Here is a 14,534-nt window from a genome sequence, read left to right on the forward strand (position 1 = left end):
CCAAGAATTCATTGCTATAAGCACTTTATAGATAATTAATATATATTTATACATGTACAAGTTATTTTTAAAAAGATTTTATTTATTTGAGAGAGAGAAAGGAAGAGTGCTTGTGCACGCGCAAGCAGGGGTGCAGGGCAAAGGGAGAGGGAGAAGCAGGCTCCCTGCTGAGCAGGGAGCCCGATGTGGGACTCGAGCCCAGGACCCTGGGATCATGATCTGAGCAGTTGCTTAACCAACTGAGCCACCTAGGTGCCCCTGTACAAGTTATTTTTGAAATCAGCTTTATGAGGGATGATTTACATACAATAAAATGCACTCATTTTAAGTGTTTGAAGAGTTTTGACAAAAAATATATATGCTGGTATACCTGTCACCACAATCAAGATAGAACATTTCTGTCATCCTAGAAAGTTCTCTTGTGTAGTCAGTCTTCACCCCAATCCTAGAGAACCATTGATGGATTTTCTGTCAGTATAGATTATATAGATATATAAAGATATGGATAAATATATAAAGAATTTTATGTAAATGAAATCATATAGTATATATTCTTCTTCTGTCTGGCTTCTTTTGCTCAGTGTAATGTTTCTGCGATTCATCCATATTTTTGTGTGTTTGAGTAATTCTTTCCTTTTTATCACTGCATAGCATTCCATTGTTTGGATATACTGATGGTTTCTAGTTTTTGGCTATTCTGAGTTGAGCTGTTGTGAACATTCAGGTACAGCATATGTACATCTTATTTTAGAAGTTTAGTTTCAAGTTCCTCTTTATTAATTGCAGTGTAGCATACAGGGCTAAAAAGATCAGTGGTTCTTCTTATTTTCTATAAAGAAATTTCTATAAAGAATTTCTATTTAAGAAAAAAAGAAATTTATGCCATTTAAAGATTGTTCTCTATTTCTCAGTTTCCTCATCTATCAAATGTGGCTAATACTTGTCCTACTTAGCACAGAGTTATTTTTAGGACCAAATGAATTATAATGTATATGAAAACAGTTTGAAATTTATACAGGTCCATACAGGCCATTAATTAGTAGGGCTTAGGCCTTAGACATAATATTAGTATAAAACTTCAAGGGAGATGTTCAATCTGTAGATTTCAGCTTGAGCCCTGATTAAAGATCCCTCTGTTTTTCTCCCATTTCAGAAGCGAATGGAGGAACTTCTCCTACTGGCCAAGGAAAGTAGTCGGAGCAACCACAGTATTTGGTTTGGACACTATACAACATCCACTATCCTCTCTCCATCACCTGGAATTCGGTCTATAATGAGGTGAGGCAGGCTTCCAAAATAAAAATTAATTGCTTGTAATTCTTTTATGTTCCTCTTGCTCTCCCAAAGAGATCTTTTTATTAGTTTGGCGTAACAAGTTACCTGTTCACTTATTCTGTTCATTTTTCGTTAATTAGTTCAGCTACAGCATATTTGTGTGGGCACCTGCACACTCTCGGTGGGCTCATGCCTGTTTTGCACACACGTCACCTCCAGGGCACTTTGGAACTTGAGGTGGGAGACTGGAAAGAGAACAGAAGGTAAGGGAACTACCCCACAAAATAAAACTTAAACATGTAAGTTTTGCTAAAATGATAGTTTTCTTATTGCTATCATGGGTGATCCCAGTCAAGGAAGAACTTATGATTTCCCTAAGTTTTTAAAGTAATGTAGATATTATGTGTGTTGGTATGAAAAACCTCATTGCAAGTGTTATATTTGCTCTCACTGTGTTACATTGGATTTTCAAGATGCATCCATTTGGAAATGGATCTCAAACTCCAGGCTGCACAAGGATTGTTATTAAAATAACAATTTGGAGGCCCTATCTCCAGAGAATTTGATTGTATGGGTCTGGTTTAGGACTCAAGAAACTGCATTTTTTTTTTAAAGCCCACCAGGTGCTCTATGGACCACACTTACTTTAGAATTGTAAGTGTATCACCTTCTGAACTTTATATGTACCTTGGTAGTCATTACCATGTTAGTGCTTTAAGTTCTTCAAATACACAATAGTTGGTTTTATTAAGATTAAAGTCTTTCTATGAGAAAACATAACCTGTTTATCAAAAGCATACAGTATAGTTAAGTATATAAAGAGACAAGAACTAAATACATATTTTGAGAATAACTAAGTACAGTAGCTTAAATATGGAAGAGTATCATCTCATTGTTGAACATTGTTTTATCAATTACTGTTTATTCACACTCACTTCTCTGAATATTTTATTCAGTAAATATTTTTCAAGCTAAATATGTTATCTGTCTATTTTTAACTACTTCCATGAATTAAAAGATAGCTTTACATCTTGTAAGGTACTTACTCATTTCAATTGGCTCTGCTAGAAACTGTCTAAAGGTATGCTTGAAGCCTGTAATTAGTTGGCAACTGTAATTACTTTGAGCTAAGACCTGCCTATTCATGCCTGTGAGGTTGTGAGCTGGGCTGGGATTGCCTTTTACCAGATAGCCTTCCTAATCCTTGATCAGCTTCTTTACTTCTTATAAATGCTATAGTTACAAGTTAAGTGATGTCATGAAACCATTTCCTCTCTTTCTCTTCCCACCTGCTCTCCTGTTGTTCCAACCCTGGGGTTTTACTGAAAGGACCTAACCTTTACCTGCCCTTCTAAACATTTAAGTTGCATTAGGGTAATAGAAGAACTTTTAAAAGTGTATTAGTAATATTAGGCTAGGCTTTGTTGTGGATACAAATAACACAACAGATGTTTATTTTTTCATATATGTAAATCTGGTATGAGCCAGGGCATCTCTCTTCCGTGGGGTGACTCAGGGATTCAGACTTCCTCCATCTTAACACCTCAATTCCAGGGCAGAGAAGAGAACTCATACCCACTCTTAAGTACTTTGGACCAGAAGTGTGATACATGTCACTTCTGTTCACAGCCCATTGACCAGAAATAGTCACATGGTCCCAACCTAATACCAGGGAGACTGGGCAATGCAGGGGAGCACGTGGAGTATTTGGTGAGCACTATTGTTTCTGCCATAGTCAATCATTTCTTTTCTCAGTTCAAAAAGTAGAAAATATAAAATTTTGGTTATTATTTAATGACTCTCTGTACTTCTCACCATGCATTAGAAAACCAAAATAAGTTTTGTTAATTTCTTTGAAATTATAGAAATAAAGGTTTGAAAGAAGAATGAAAGACTTATAATTGTGTTCATGTTAATATTAACATTTTTGATGAGATGAGGAATGTCAGGTATTGGGCTTATGATGAATGTCTTAGATTCAAAACAGTCTTAAAGTCAGAAACCAAATGAATTAATTTATCAAGCGTTTGTTTGAAAATGAAAGGGTGCATGCTATGTACCAGGCCTTGTCCTAGGGCACAGTTAAATTATGTCTTCAATGAGATCCCATTTGTGACAAACATGAACTATAAATCGATAGGGACAAGGGAAGAAGGACAGAAACAATATTATTTACTTTGTATAAATTCATGATCTCAGAAACTGTAGTTTTACATTTTTACATCTGTTCTGTGTATTACTTTCATACCCTCTTATAATATGAAGTGACTAAATTACCTTATTGTCTTCTGGTCTCTAGGTACCGAATCTTTGCTTTTGACCATGACCTCTTTAGCTTCGCAGATTTGGTCTTTGGCGAGTGGCCTGTGGTTCTTATCACTAATCCTAAGTCACTCTTATATAGTTGTGCTAGACATGAACCACTAGAAAGACTCCTTCATTCAACACACATCAGGTATGTAGCACTTTTTTGGAATTTACTTTCAGTTTGATATTAATGGAGAATAAGTCAATGTGATTATAATCTCCTGTGAAATCATTGAGAAGCCCCATTTTAATTTTCCCAACAATCTGAACATTATATAAAGATAAAATGCTTATTGCTTCATTCCCATTCAGTTAAAAAATAATTTTTTAAGCTGTTGAAATTTTTTAAAAAATCCAGAAACCCATAGCCCTACCACTGTCATTTTTGTGTATTTTATTTTCATGTTTTGCCTTGCTGTAATCCCCCTAGCCCCAGAGAGAGCTGTTAATGACATTTCTGACTTTTCCTTCTCAGGCATTCTCTTTGAGGCACGTTTTTACATAGTTGTAAAGATAGGGCACAGTCTGTAAACAATTCCTATTTTTTTTTTCTTTCAATAGAGAGAATGCTCTACAATTTTTCCTAACTATTTTCCTATCTTATTGGTGAACTTTTCCATTTATTTTCTATCTTGGGAATGAGCATCTGATGCATGTAGATGCTTTTCCCATTTGAATAATTTCTTTTTTTTTTTTTTTTTAAGATTTTATTTATTTATTTGACAGACCGAGATCACAAGCAGGCAGAGAGGCTGAGAGAGAAGCAGGCTCCCTGCTGAGCAGAGAGCCTGATGCGGGGCTCGATCCCAGGACCCTGAGATAATGACCTGAGCTGAAGGCAGATGCTTTAACCCACTGAGCCACCCAGGCGCCCCTCATTTGAATAATTTCTTTAGATAAAGTTCTAGAGGTGGGAATCTTGGTGAAACATTATGAATTCTTTTATGACTCTTGATAAAGATTGCCCAATTACTTTTTTTCTTAAACTAAAATCATTATTCTTTTAAGAAATTGTGGTAGGGGCACCTGGGTGGCTCAGTGGGTTAAAGCCTCTGCCTTCAGCTCAGGTCATGATCCCAGGGTCCTGGGATCGAGCCCCGCATCGGGCTCTCTGCTTAGCAGGGAGCCTGCTTCCCTTCCTCTCTCTCTGGCTGCCTCTCTGCCTACCTGTGATCTCTGTCTGTCAAATAAACAAATAAAATCTTTAAAAAAAAAAAAAAGAAATTGTGGTAAAATATATGGAACATAAAATGTGTCATTTCACCAGCGTTTAGGTGTACAGTTCAGTGGCATTAAAGTACACTGATACTGTTAGGCAACCATCACCACCATCCATCATCAACACTTCCATCTTTCCAAACTGAACCTCTGTACCCATCCAACAGTAACTCCCTGATTTCCCCCTTTCCCCAGCCTGTGGCAACACCCATTCTACTGGTCTGTCTCTATGAATTTCACTATTCTAGGAACATCATATAAGAGAATCCTACAGTATTTGTCCTTTAACTGGCTGGCCTTTTTTTTTTTTTTTTTTAATTTTTGAAAAAGATTTTATTTATTTATTTATTTGTCAGAGTGAGAGAGAGAAAGAGAGAGAGAGCACAAGCAGGCAGAGTGGCAGGCACAGGCAGAGAGAGAAGCAGGCTCCCTGCTGAGCAAGGAGCCCGATGTGGGATTTGATCCCAGAACTCCGGGATCATGACCTGAGCTGAAGGCAATGGCTCAACGGACTGAGCCACCCAGGCGTCTCTAATTGGCTGGCTTCTTGAACATAATATCCTCAAGGTTCCTCCATGTTGTAGAGTGTGTGAGAATTTCTTTGCTTTTTTAAGGCGGACCAATATTCCTTTGTGTGTATATACAATATTTTGTTTATTCGTTGTCAATACTTTTGCTTCCACCTTTTGGCTATTATGAATAATGCTACTGTGAATGTGAGTATACTCAGTTCATATCCCTGCTTTCAGTAGTTGTGGGGCATATGTCTGGAAACAGAATTGCTGGATCACATAGTAATTATATGTTTAATTTTTTGAGGAACCACCATACTGTTTTCCATAGCGGCTGTACCATTTTACATTACCACGAGCAGTGCATAAGGTACCCAATTACTTTTTAGAAAGATACTAATTTATAATGTTACCAGGCAAATGAGTACAAATTTTACGGTGCTTTTATCATTTTTGGATGCTGTACTTTTAAAAAGATGTACTAATTAATCTGGAAAAATGGTATCGAGCTGTTTTTTTTTTTTTTTAAATTTTTTATTTATTTGACAGAGAGAGAGATCATAGGTAGGCAGAGAGGCAGGCAGAGAGAGAGGAGGAAGCAGGCTCCCCGCTGAGCAGAGAGCCTGATGCGGGGCTCGATCCCAGGACCCTGAGATCACGACCCGAGCCGAAGGCAGAGGCTTAACCCACTGAGCCACCCAGGTGCCCCGGTATCGAGCTGTTTTGACTTATTTTTTTCATCAGCAGTGAAGTGAATCTCAGGTGTTTTTGATAGATACTGGATATCTGATTCAGACATTGTATTCTCTGAAAGGGTCTGGTAGCCTTGATTCTGTTTGTGCTCTTGCTTCTTGTGGACAGATATGTTGGGAACCAAATGAGTGGATGGTAGGATTAACATGAGATTAACAAAGTAAGATGTCTAACCAATATTCTTTTCCTATGTAAAAAACCAGGATTTAAGGATTTTATCAGAAAGAACTTTGGATCTACTCCAGCTTTGTCAAAAGAAAATTGATTTTCCTTTCTAAAAAGTACGAAAATAGTTTCTAATTTCTCACCAAGTTAGGTTTGCTAAATTATACAACTCCAAAAGCCACCATTCAGAAAGAAACCAGATCATGAATAGTGATCATATAAACAATTATGCAGTGTGATGGTTCTGCCTACATTTATATTTTTTCAGATTATAATAGTTATTCTCCTTTCTAAAAGCAGTAAAAATATTGAAAACCACATGCTTATTATGTATGTTCTCATTTTAGAGTCTTGGCCTTTTCCTTGACCCCCATTACTTCCGTCACAGTTAAGATTGATGGAGTTCATTTAGGGCAGGCTGTTCATTTGTCTGGTCCTATTTTCATACTGAAGTGGAACCCACGAAACTATAGTAACAGGACACATAACATAGAAGTAATTGTCCAGGTAAGTTAGTAATTTTCAACTTGCCATATAAATGATTTGGCTATAACCACACTAAACTCTGATGTGATTTTTTTTTTTTCAGTCAATTGATAGAGATGAAACTAAGTTAATTGAAAACTTGAGGGGCACCTGGGTGGCTCAGTTGGTTGAGCATGCAACTGTTGATTTTGGCTCTGGTCATGATCTTGGGGCTGTGGCATTGGGCCCTGCATCAGGTTCTGTGCTCCAGGTGGAGTCTGCTTGTTTCTCTCCCTCTCTCTCTGCTCCTTGCCCCCTTCCCTGGCATGCTCTCTCTCTCAAATAAATAAGTAAAATCTTAACAAAAACCTTGAATACACTGGATTTAGTATTTTCTGAAAATGAGCACTGAGGAATAATTCTGTTAGACAAAAAACTAGACTTCTCAGTTTGCAGTTACTGGCCACAGTCCCCTCTTTTTGGGCCCCAGGGAATCATTCTTTTATTTTCTTTCAACTTTGCCTGGAGTCTTTTAATAACAGGAGCAAATTCCCCAACATACCCAGAGATAATAGAATAAGTCAGAAAACATGTATTTATGTACCCATGCCTTTGCTTGCTATCTCCAAATATAGGAAAATTGTGTCACTATTTTGGAAAGCTGTAGGATAGAGAATTTTCAAGGCATCCAGAGGATTTTTTTTGTTTGTTTTGGGAGTATGCATTGATAGCATATGTAGTAACAGTCTTCCTGCTATTCCAATTCAGCTTGGGACATTTAATTCACTAGCACCTGCCGGGGTAGCAAGTGGTCATTCATTACCAAAATAGAACGCTTTTGTCAACATTAGGAAATTCTTTAGGAGATAGACTGTGCTCAGGAATTAGTTTCTGGGGGAAAAAAAATCTGTCAATTTCCACAACTTTATGATTTGATGACAGTTTTTAACTATTTCATCTTCTTTTTTTTTTTTTTTTAACTATTTCATCTTCTAATATTAAGTCTTAGTTTGAAGATTACTAAGTAATCCTTCAGAAAACACATGTAATTATTTTCATTATCTTTTGTGTGTGTGTGTGTGTGTCACAGAGAAGGATTTTGAATAGGAAGGAGCTGTTTACTGAGCTCCTTCCAAGGAAAGGCTGAACCCTTATAATTTCTTACTTAATTCATATAACAATCCTTTATGGTAGAGACTTTTATCCCCAGTTCATTGATGAAGAAGCAAGAAAAGGCACTCTGCAATGCCACACATCCTTGAAGTGTTCTGCTTAGGAGGCAGAAACTCACAGGGAGGACATGGAAGGAAGGATGACTGGGAATGAACTCTTAAATGTTCTTTCTGATAGAAGGTGGATTATTGAAAGAAAACCTGAAGGTACAAGTACACCTAGAATAAATTATTCCCTTTCTTTATTTACAGTTATGAGGAGGCACAACCATAGGAGACGTGTTCACAGTAGGGATAGGGACCTCCCAAATCTTTGGATTGCCTCAAAAACCCCAGCTTCTATGATTTTATGAGGAAAAAACTATAGCCCATGTTCCTTGAAACATTTCTGGCTGCTTCATTAAATTCTTAGTAGACATGTGAAATTACATATACTTTTTCCATGGTTTTTTTTTTGGGTGTATATTATATTTTATATTTTTTAATGTTTTATTTCTTTTCAGCATAACAGTATTCATTGTTTTTTCACCACATCCATTAACATTTCCTATATTACTGAGGTATAATTTACATACAAAAAACTCTACATATTTAAAGAGTATAATTTGGTGGATTTTTTTTTTAAGATTTTATTTATTTATTTAACAGGTAGAGATCACACGTAGGCAGAGAGGCAGGCAGAGAGAGGGGAGGGGGGAAGCAAGCTCCCTGCTGAGCAGAGAGCCCGATGTGCTGCTCGATCCCAGGACCCTGAGATCATGACCCGAGCAGAGCCCAGCCCACTGAGCCACCCAGGCGCCCCTGTTTTCTTTTATATAACTTTAAAGGATTTGTCTACTGAATATTAAATAGTGAACTTGGTCCCCTCATTTGTCAACGGGAAAGTTCTGTTCTTTTATTTTTATTTTTGAAGATTATTTATTTATTTGAGAGACAGTGAGTGAGCGAGCATAAGCAGGGGCAGGGGGAGAGGGAGTAGCAGACTCCCCACTGAACAGGGAGCCCCAATGAGGGACTCAATCCCAGGACCCTGGGATCATGACCCAAGCCAAAGGCAGACACTTAACCAAATGAGCCACCCAAGTACCCCAAGTTCTACTCTTTCAAATACAGTATACTATAGATAAGTCTGAGAAAAATCTATGAGAGACAACATCAATTTATTATCTTAACATTTTACCCACTCACTATTTTTATTGACTGTAGGTCTGAGCAGCCTAGTAGCAACTAGACCCTTTAATCAATTTTCATCATGGTTCCTGAACTAGTAACATCAGCATCACCTGGGAACTTGTTAAAAATGTAAATTCTCATGTCCCATACCAAACTTCTGAATCAGAAACTCTGGAGATGGGACCCAGCCATCTGTTTCAACAGTCCACCCAGGTGGTTCCGATGTACACTAAAGTTTGAGAACCAGAACTTTATTGTGCCTACTTTGCCAAATGAAAGAACAGACTCCAGAAATCTATCTCAAAATTAAAGACAAACTCTGCTTTAAAATAAGAATGTATAACTTAAAATAACATTTTGAGCAAAAAAGTTTGATAAACACATGTGCAAATTCTTTTTGCTATTTTAAAACTTTTGTATAATCAGAAAACTTAAAAATATATGCAAGAGATAATACTATAATGAATTCCCATGTATCCCTTAGCCGACTTAAACAGTTACCAACTCATGACCAATCTTGATGTCATTCCATCTGTAATATGACAGTATGTATCCCTAAAAGAACGATTTTTTTAAAATGTAACCATAATACCATCACACTTGAAAAATTAATAGTAATTCCTTAATTTCAAGCTATCTAGTGTTCAGTTTTCCCAATTCGTCATATATATATATAACAAGCATGTGGTTGGTTCAAATCAGAATTCGGACAAGAGTCCCACTCTCTTCCCCCCCTTTTTTTCTTTGCAATTTATTTTTTGGAAAATTTTGGAAACTGGATCTTCTGTCCTGTAGAGTTTTCGACATTCTTGATTTACGTTGTTTACATTCATGTATCATTCAGCATGCTCGTCCACCCCCTCTAGTTTCTATAAGTGGCTGTTACATTAGGGGTTTGATCAGGTTTGAGTCTTTTTTTTGGCGGGAATACTTGATTTGTTGTTTTATGCTTTTTTTTTTTTAAGATTTTATTTATTTATTTGACAGAGAGAAATCACAAGGAGGTAGAGAGGCAGACAGAGAGAGAGGAGGAAGCAGGCTCCCCACTGAGCAGAGAGCCCAATGCGGGGCTCGATCCCAGGACCCTGAAATCATGACCTGGGCCAAAGGCAGAGGCTTAACCCACTGAGCCACCCAGGCGCCCCTGTTTTATGCTTTTATCAGAAGTCTGTGATATCTGGTTGTCTCTCTTTTAGTAATGTTAGGATTGATCATTGTATTCAGGTGTTGTTAACTTTATCCGGTGATGTGGTGGTAAATATCTAACGAATGGCTTGGGACGGGTTTGAAGAGGGAACCCTGATTTGTCCTGTTTCCCTGATTTATACCAATTTCCATAGTATAAAATAGCCGATTTGAAGCTACCAGCATATCAACTGGCCTGCAAAATTCCTGAAAATTTAACAATTGGCTTTTGTGAGCCTGTCAAGCCAGCTCTAGCACACTGCCGGCCTTTCCCTCCATTCATTATGAAGTAGCTAATCAGCTTTTCACTGAAGGATTTCCAGCAGCTATTGATGGTCTTGGCCTAGATCCATTATATCATTAGAGTTGTACAATGGTGGTATTCAAATTAGCACTCCTTGTAAAAGGAGTATTAATTAGAATAGTCCCATAAAGAAAAAAATTCCCTTACCTATTTGGTACTCAGATAGAGAAGTTCATACAGGAAAGGTAGGATAAATTCTTAATTCTTCCCCCACCCTCCCTTTTCTAAATCAATTTTCAGAATAATGAGTTGCTTCCCTAGCATCTGCCAAAGGTAACCAAATGAATCTTTTATTTTTAGTATCATTGTGAATTCAGAATTTAAAAAAATATATATATCTGATATGTTTCAATCCATGGCATTTATATTTTTTGATGTTCAAATTGTTCTACCTTTGGCTAGTGGGAGCTTCTCCAAGTTGGCCACTAAGTCTTTCGATATAATTGCAGTGGTCTTTGTTAGTGTTCTTGCTTTCTGGCATGAAGATATTCTAAGCTCTCCCTGTGTATTTCTTGTTCAGGAACTGGAATCAGCTATTTCTCTAAAGAGCACTGATCTTATAATGAGAAATTTTATTTTGAGAGTACAATCTGGGCGCTAGCCCAGCTAGCTCCTTGCTCTTGGATTTGTTACTATTTTTAAGCCTTTTCAGTGAGCAGAGGGAAAACATAAATTTTTCTTTAAGAGAAAATGTATTGTGAGTACATGCTGATATTTCTAGTTCAAATATAGAATTACAGGGTTTAAAAGAAGTTATATTTAAAGTGCTTATAGGAAGAAGCAAAAAATAAATGAAAAAAATACAGCTATTCAGAGATAATGGACAAATGTTACTGGAAGCTAAATCTTGGAACATTATACATATAAATGTGCATGAGAGTCACTGCTGTGCTTATAACTAGGATTCTGCTGGAAGAATTAAGAGTGTTCACCACCTATTTTCTGTTCAAGAGGATATTCACCTCAGATTTGATCCCCTGGCATCATTTATTCTCCTTACTGACCATTGCATTGTGGTGAGTAAATTCAGCTTTCGATGAGATTAGGTGGAATCTAGTGGTGGGTCCAAAGTAGTAATATAATCATGTGGTGAGAAAGACAAACTTCATAAAATTTAGTTATTTGTCTAGAAGAAGACAATGCTTTAAAGTTGATTTGAATTAAAAGAAGCAGAGGTATTGACAAGTAATACCTGTTTTGGAACCTGGTTCTAACCAATACCATAAAACCAGAATAACTAAGGGAATTAAAGGAACTGCATAAAATTGGACTAAGGATCTTTTAAAAATAATTATTTCTTTCTATATAAATAATACATGCTTAATGTAGAGAACTTGGAAAATTTAGAAATAAAGTAAAATCAGTCCCACATTATTCTCTTATCACACTACTTATTATAACCATTGTATTTGTCATTATGATACTCGTTTTTTTTCTCATATATATTGGTATATGAGTTTTTAATATAAAATAGTAATTTTCATTCTCTTTTGTGGTCTGAATTTTTTTTTTTAGATTTTATTTATTTATTTGACAGACAGAGATCACAATTAGGCAGAGAGGCAGGCAGAGAGAGGAAGGGATGCAGGCTCCCCGCCGAACAGAGAGCCTGATGTGGGGCTCGATCCCAGGACCCTGGGATCATGACCTGAGCCGAAGGCAGAGGCTTTAACCCACTGAGCCACCCAGGCGCTCCCTGAATTTTTTTTCTACTGAGGAATTTGTTTTGACTATTTTCTGATATCAATTTATGTTACTTTTAAAAATGATGTTGATTGGCATAGATATACCTTAATATATTTAACCATTTATGTCTTATTAATTGGGTATTGACATAAAACACACCAAAGAGACACACCATGATGTTGAGAGGAAATTTTTTTTTTACTTTTTTATTTTTTTAAGATTTTACTTATTCATTTGAGAGAGAAAGCAAAAGCAGGGGGAGAGGCAGAGAGAGAGGGAGCAGACTCTCCACTGAGCGCGGAGCTCAAAGCGGGACTTGATCCCAGGACGCTGGGAATGATGACCTGAGCCAAAGGCAGATGCTTAACCATCTGAGCTACCCAGGCGTCCTGAGAAGAAAATTTAAGCCTCCTTTAATTTCACTTTCTAGTAATAGCTTTACATATATCTTTACAGACTTACAATGTAAATTTATTATTTTAATTGTATTATTTGTATGATTAAGCTTTTTGGAAATATAACTAATGGGCATTTGTATCTCAGTTTTACAAGTTCCTTTAGTGTCATTTGTTTTTCTTTTGGGGGTTTATAATAGTCACCTAGATCAGACTTTGGAAACTTTGAGGTAGTTATGAATCACCAGGGAACATTAACAAGAAACGGATTCTGATTTAGTAGGGCTGAGATGGCACCTAGATTCTGCCTTCCCAACAGGCACAAGGTGATTCCAATGATCCCATACTTTGAGAAACCAGAAGCTAGGTTATGTCTCTTCATTGTGAGTTAATCTCCAAGTGAATTGTGCCCTGAAGGAGAAAGCAAAAGAAAATACCGACTTAGTTCATTCGGCCTGCAGTGCACTGTGTATGGTTTTTCTTTACTCTTATACAACTTGAAATAAAACCAGTTCTACTTCTAGGACAGTGAAGGTGGACTGTTTCAGTTTGATCACTTTATATAACTAAGAATTACTTTGTTTCAATATTAGTCTCAGTATCCAGATCCTGAAAGAGTAATGCTGAGGCTATTTATAATTTTCTTTTTTGGTGGCTCAGTTGTTTGGTTCTCTTTGATGATTTCTTTTTCTTGCATAGTCATTTCTGGCAATGGTGTTATTTCCATTTTTGCTGATGAAGCCATTTTAAAAACCTTAACTGTCATTGTACCCATGTATCTGCTTCACACTAACACCAATTTCTTTGCAGGCCCGGGTCCTTTTTGTGATAATTGTGCTGATCCAGCTCACTGTTCTCATTACTTTTAGGCACCGAGGATATCCAGAGCATAAAGGTTAGTCATGGTTCCTTGTATTCTCAGATGTCTTCATTCTAAAGTATCACATAATATCCTATTACCAAGTGATAAATATTATTATAAATTATCTTTGCCCTAGCTCTGTGAGGTGCATTCTTCAAACCTACTGTACTTTTTCCATAGTACTTGATCTTTTTTTAAAAAATTCACTTTTTGGGGCGCGTGGGTGGCTCAGTTAGTTAAGCATCTGCCTTTGGCTCAGGAAATCATCTCGGAGTCTCGGGATCAAGTCCCACATCAAGTTCCACAGGCTCCTTGCTTGGTAGGGAGCCTGCTTCTCCCTCTGACCTCTCTCCTCTCATGCTCTCTCTCTCTCTCTCTCAAATAATAAAATCTTTAAAAAATTTTAAAAAAATCAGGTTTTTTTTTGCTGCTACATTGCAATAATATGAAGCTCGAACAGAAATGGGAGGGAAAATCACAATATAGCTCAAAATGACTAAATGTCTCTGCCAGATATTAAAGATCCTCCACAGCTGGGTCTTATCTAATTAGCCGCATCTTTAACCAGTTACCTTTATTTCAGCCTAGATAGTTTTCCGCTGTTCCCTACAAACACCATACTCATTTATGCTTCTGTGCTTTTGCCTAGGCTGTTATCTTTAAGTGATTTTTCTAAACTTACCTAAATCTTAGCCTCCTTTAGGGCTCACCTCAAACCCTCGTTTTCCATCCCATTTTCTCCGCCCTTTCCAGGTCATAATAAGCTCTTGCATCTCTGAATCCCTTGAGTCCTTCCTGACAATTAATGCTGTACTTGGCCAGTCAGTCACCTTGCTTCCTATAACCACCCCAAATGTATATATACATTTTCTCCTTAACCTGACTGTAAGTTTCTCATTATAGGAGCTCCTGTTTTCCACTTCTTTTCTGTTTCTCACAGCACCCAGCCCTGTGTGCATAACAGAAAATAAATACTTGTTGAACTAAATTTTCCTTACCCCTTCCTGGCTTGGATGAAATCCCTGGGATCAGGGACTGATTGTAGGGGAGGGGAGTACCATA

The 14,534-nt window shown here is 37.1% G+C and overlaps 1 protein-coding gene across 3 annotated transcripts in view; it reads left to right on the forward strand.

The window, feature by feature from the left end:
* The window catches only part of TMEM62 (transmembrane protein 62), a 53,081-nt gene that overhangs the window by 30,382 nt on the left and 8,165 nt on the right, over nucleotides 1-14,534 (forward strand). For all 3 annotated transcript variants that reach the window (XM_080807710.1, XM_080807709.1, XM_080807711.1), the window contains 6 exons: nucleotides 1,154-1,278; nucleotides 1,416-1,538; nucleotides 3,575-3,730; nucleotides 6,578-6,737; nucleotides 11,432-11,545; nucleotides 13,421-13,505. In XM_080807710.1, coding sequence (XP_080663836.1) covers nucleotides 1,154-1,278; nucleotides 1,416-1,538; nucleotides 3,575-3,730; nucleotides 6,578-6,737; nucleotides 11,432-11,545; nucleotides 13,421-13,505 — 763 coding nt within the window. The remainder of the gene's footprint in view (nucleotides 1-1,153; nucleotides 1,279-1,415; nucleotides 1,539-3,574; nucleotides 3,731-6,577; nucleotides 6,738-11,431; nucleotides 11,546-13,420; nucleotides 13,506-14,534) is intronic.

Source organism: Martes martes (assembly GCF_963455335.1).
Source record: "Martes martes genome assembly, chromosome: 7".
In the NCBI taxonomy this organism is placed as follows: Eukaryota; Metazoa; Chordata; class Mammalia; order Carnivora; family Mustelidae; genus Martes; species Martes martes.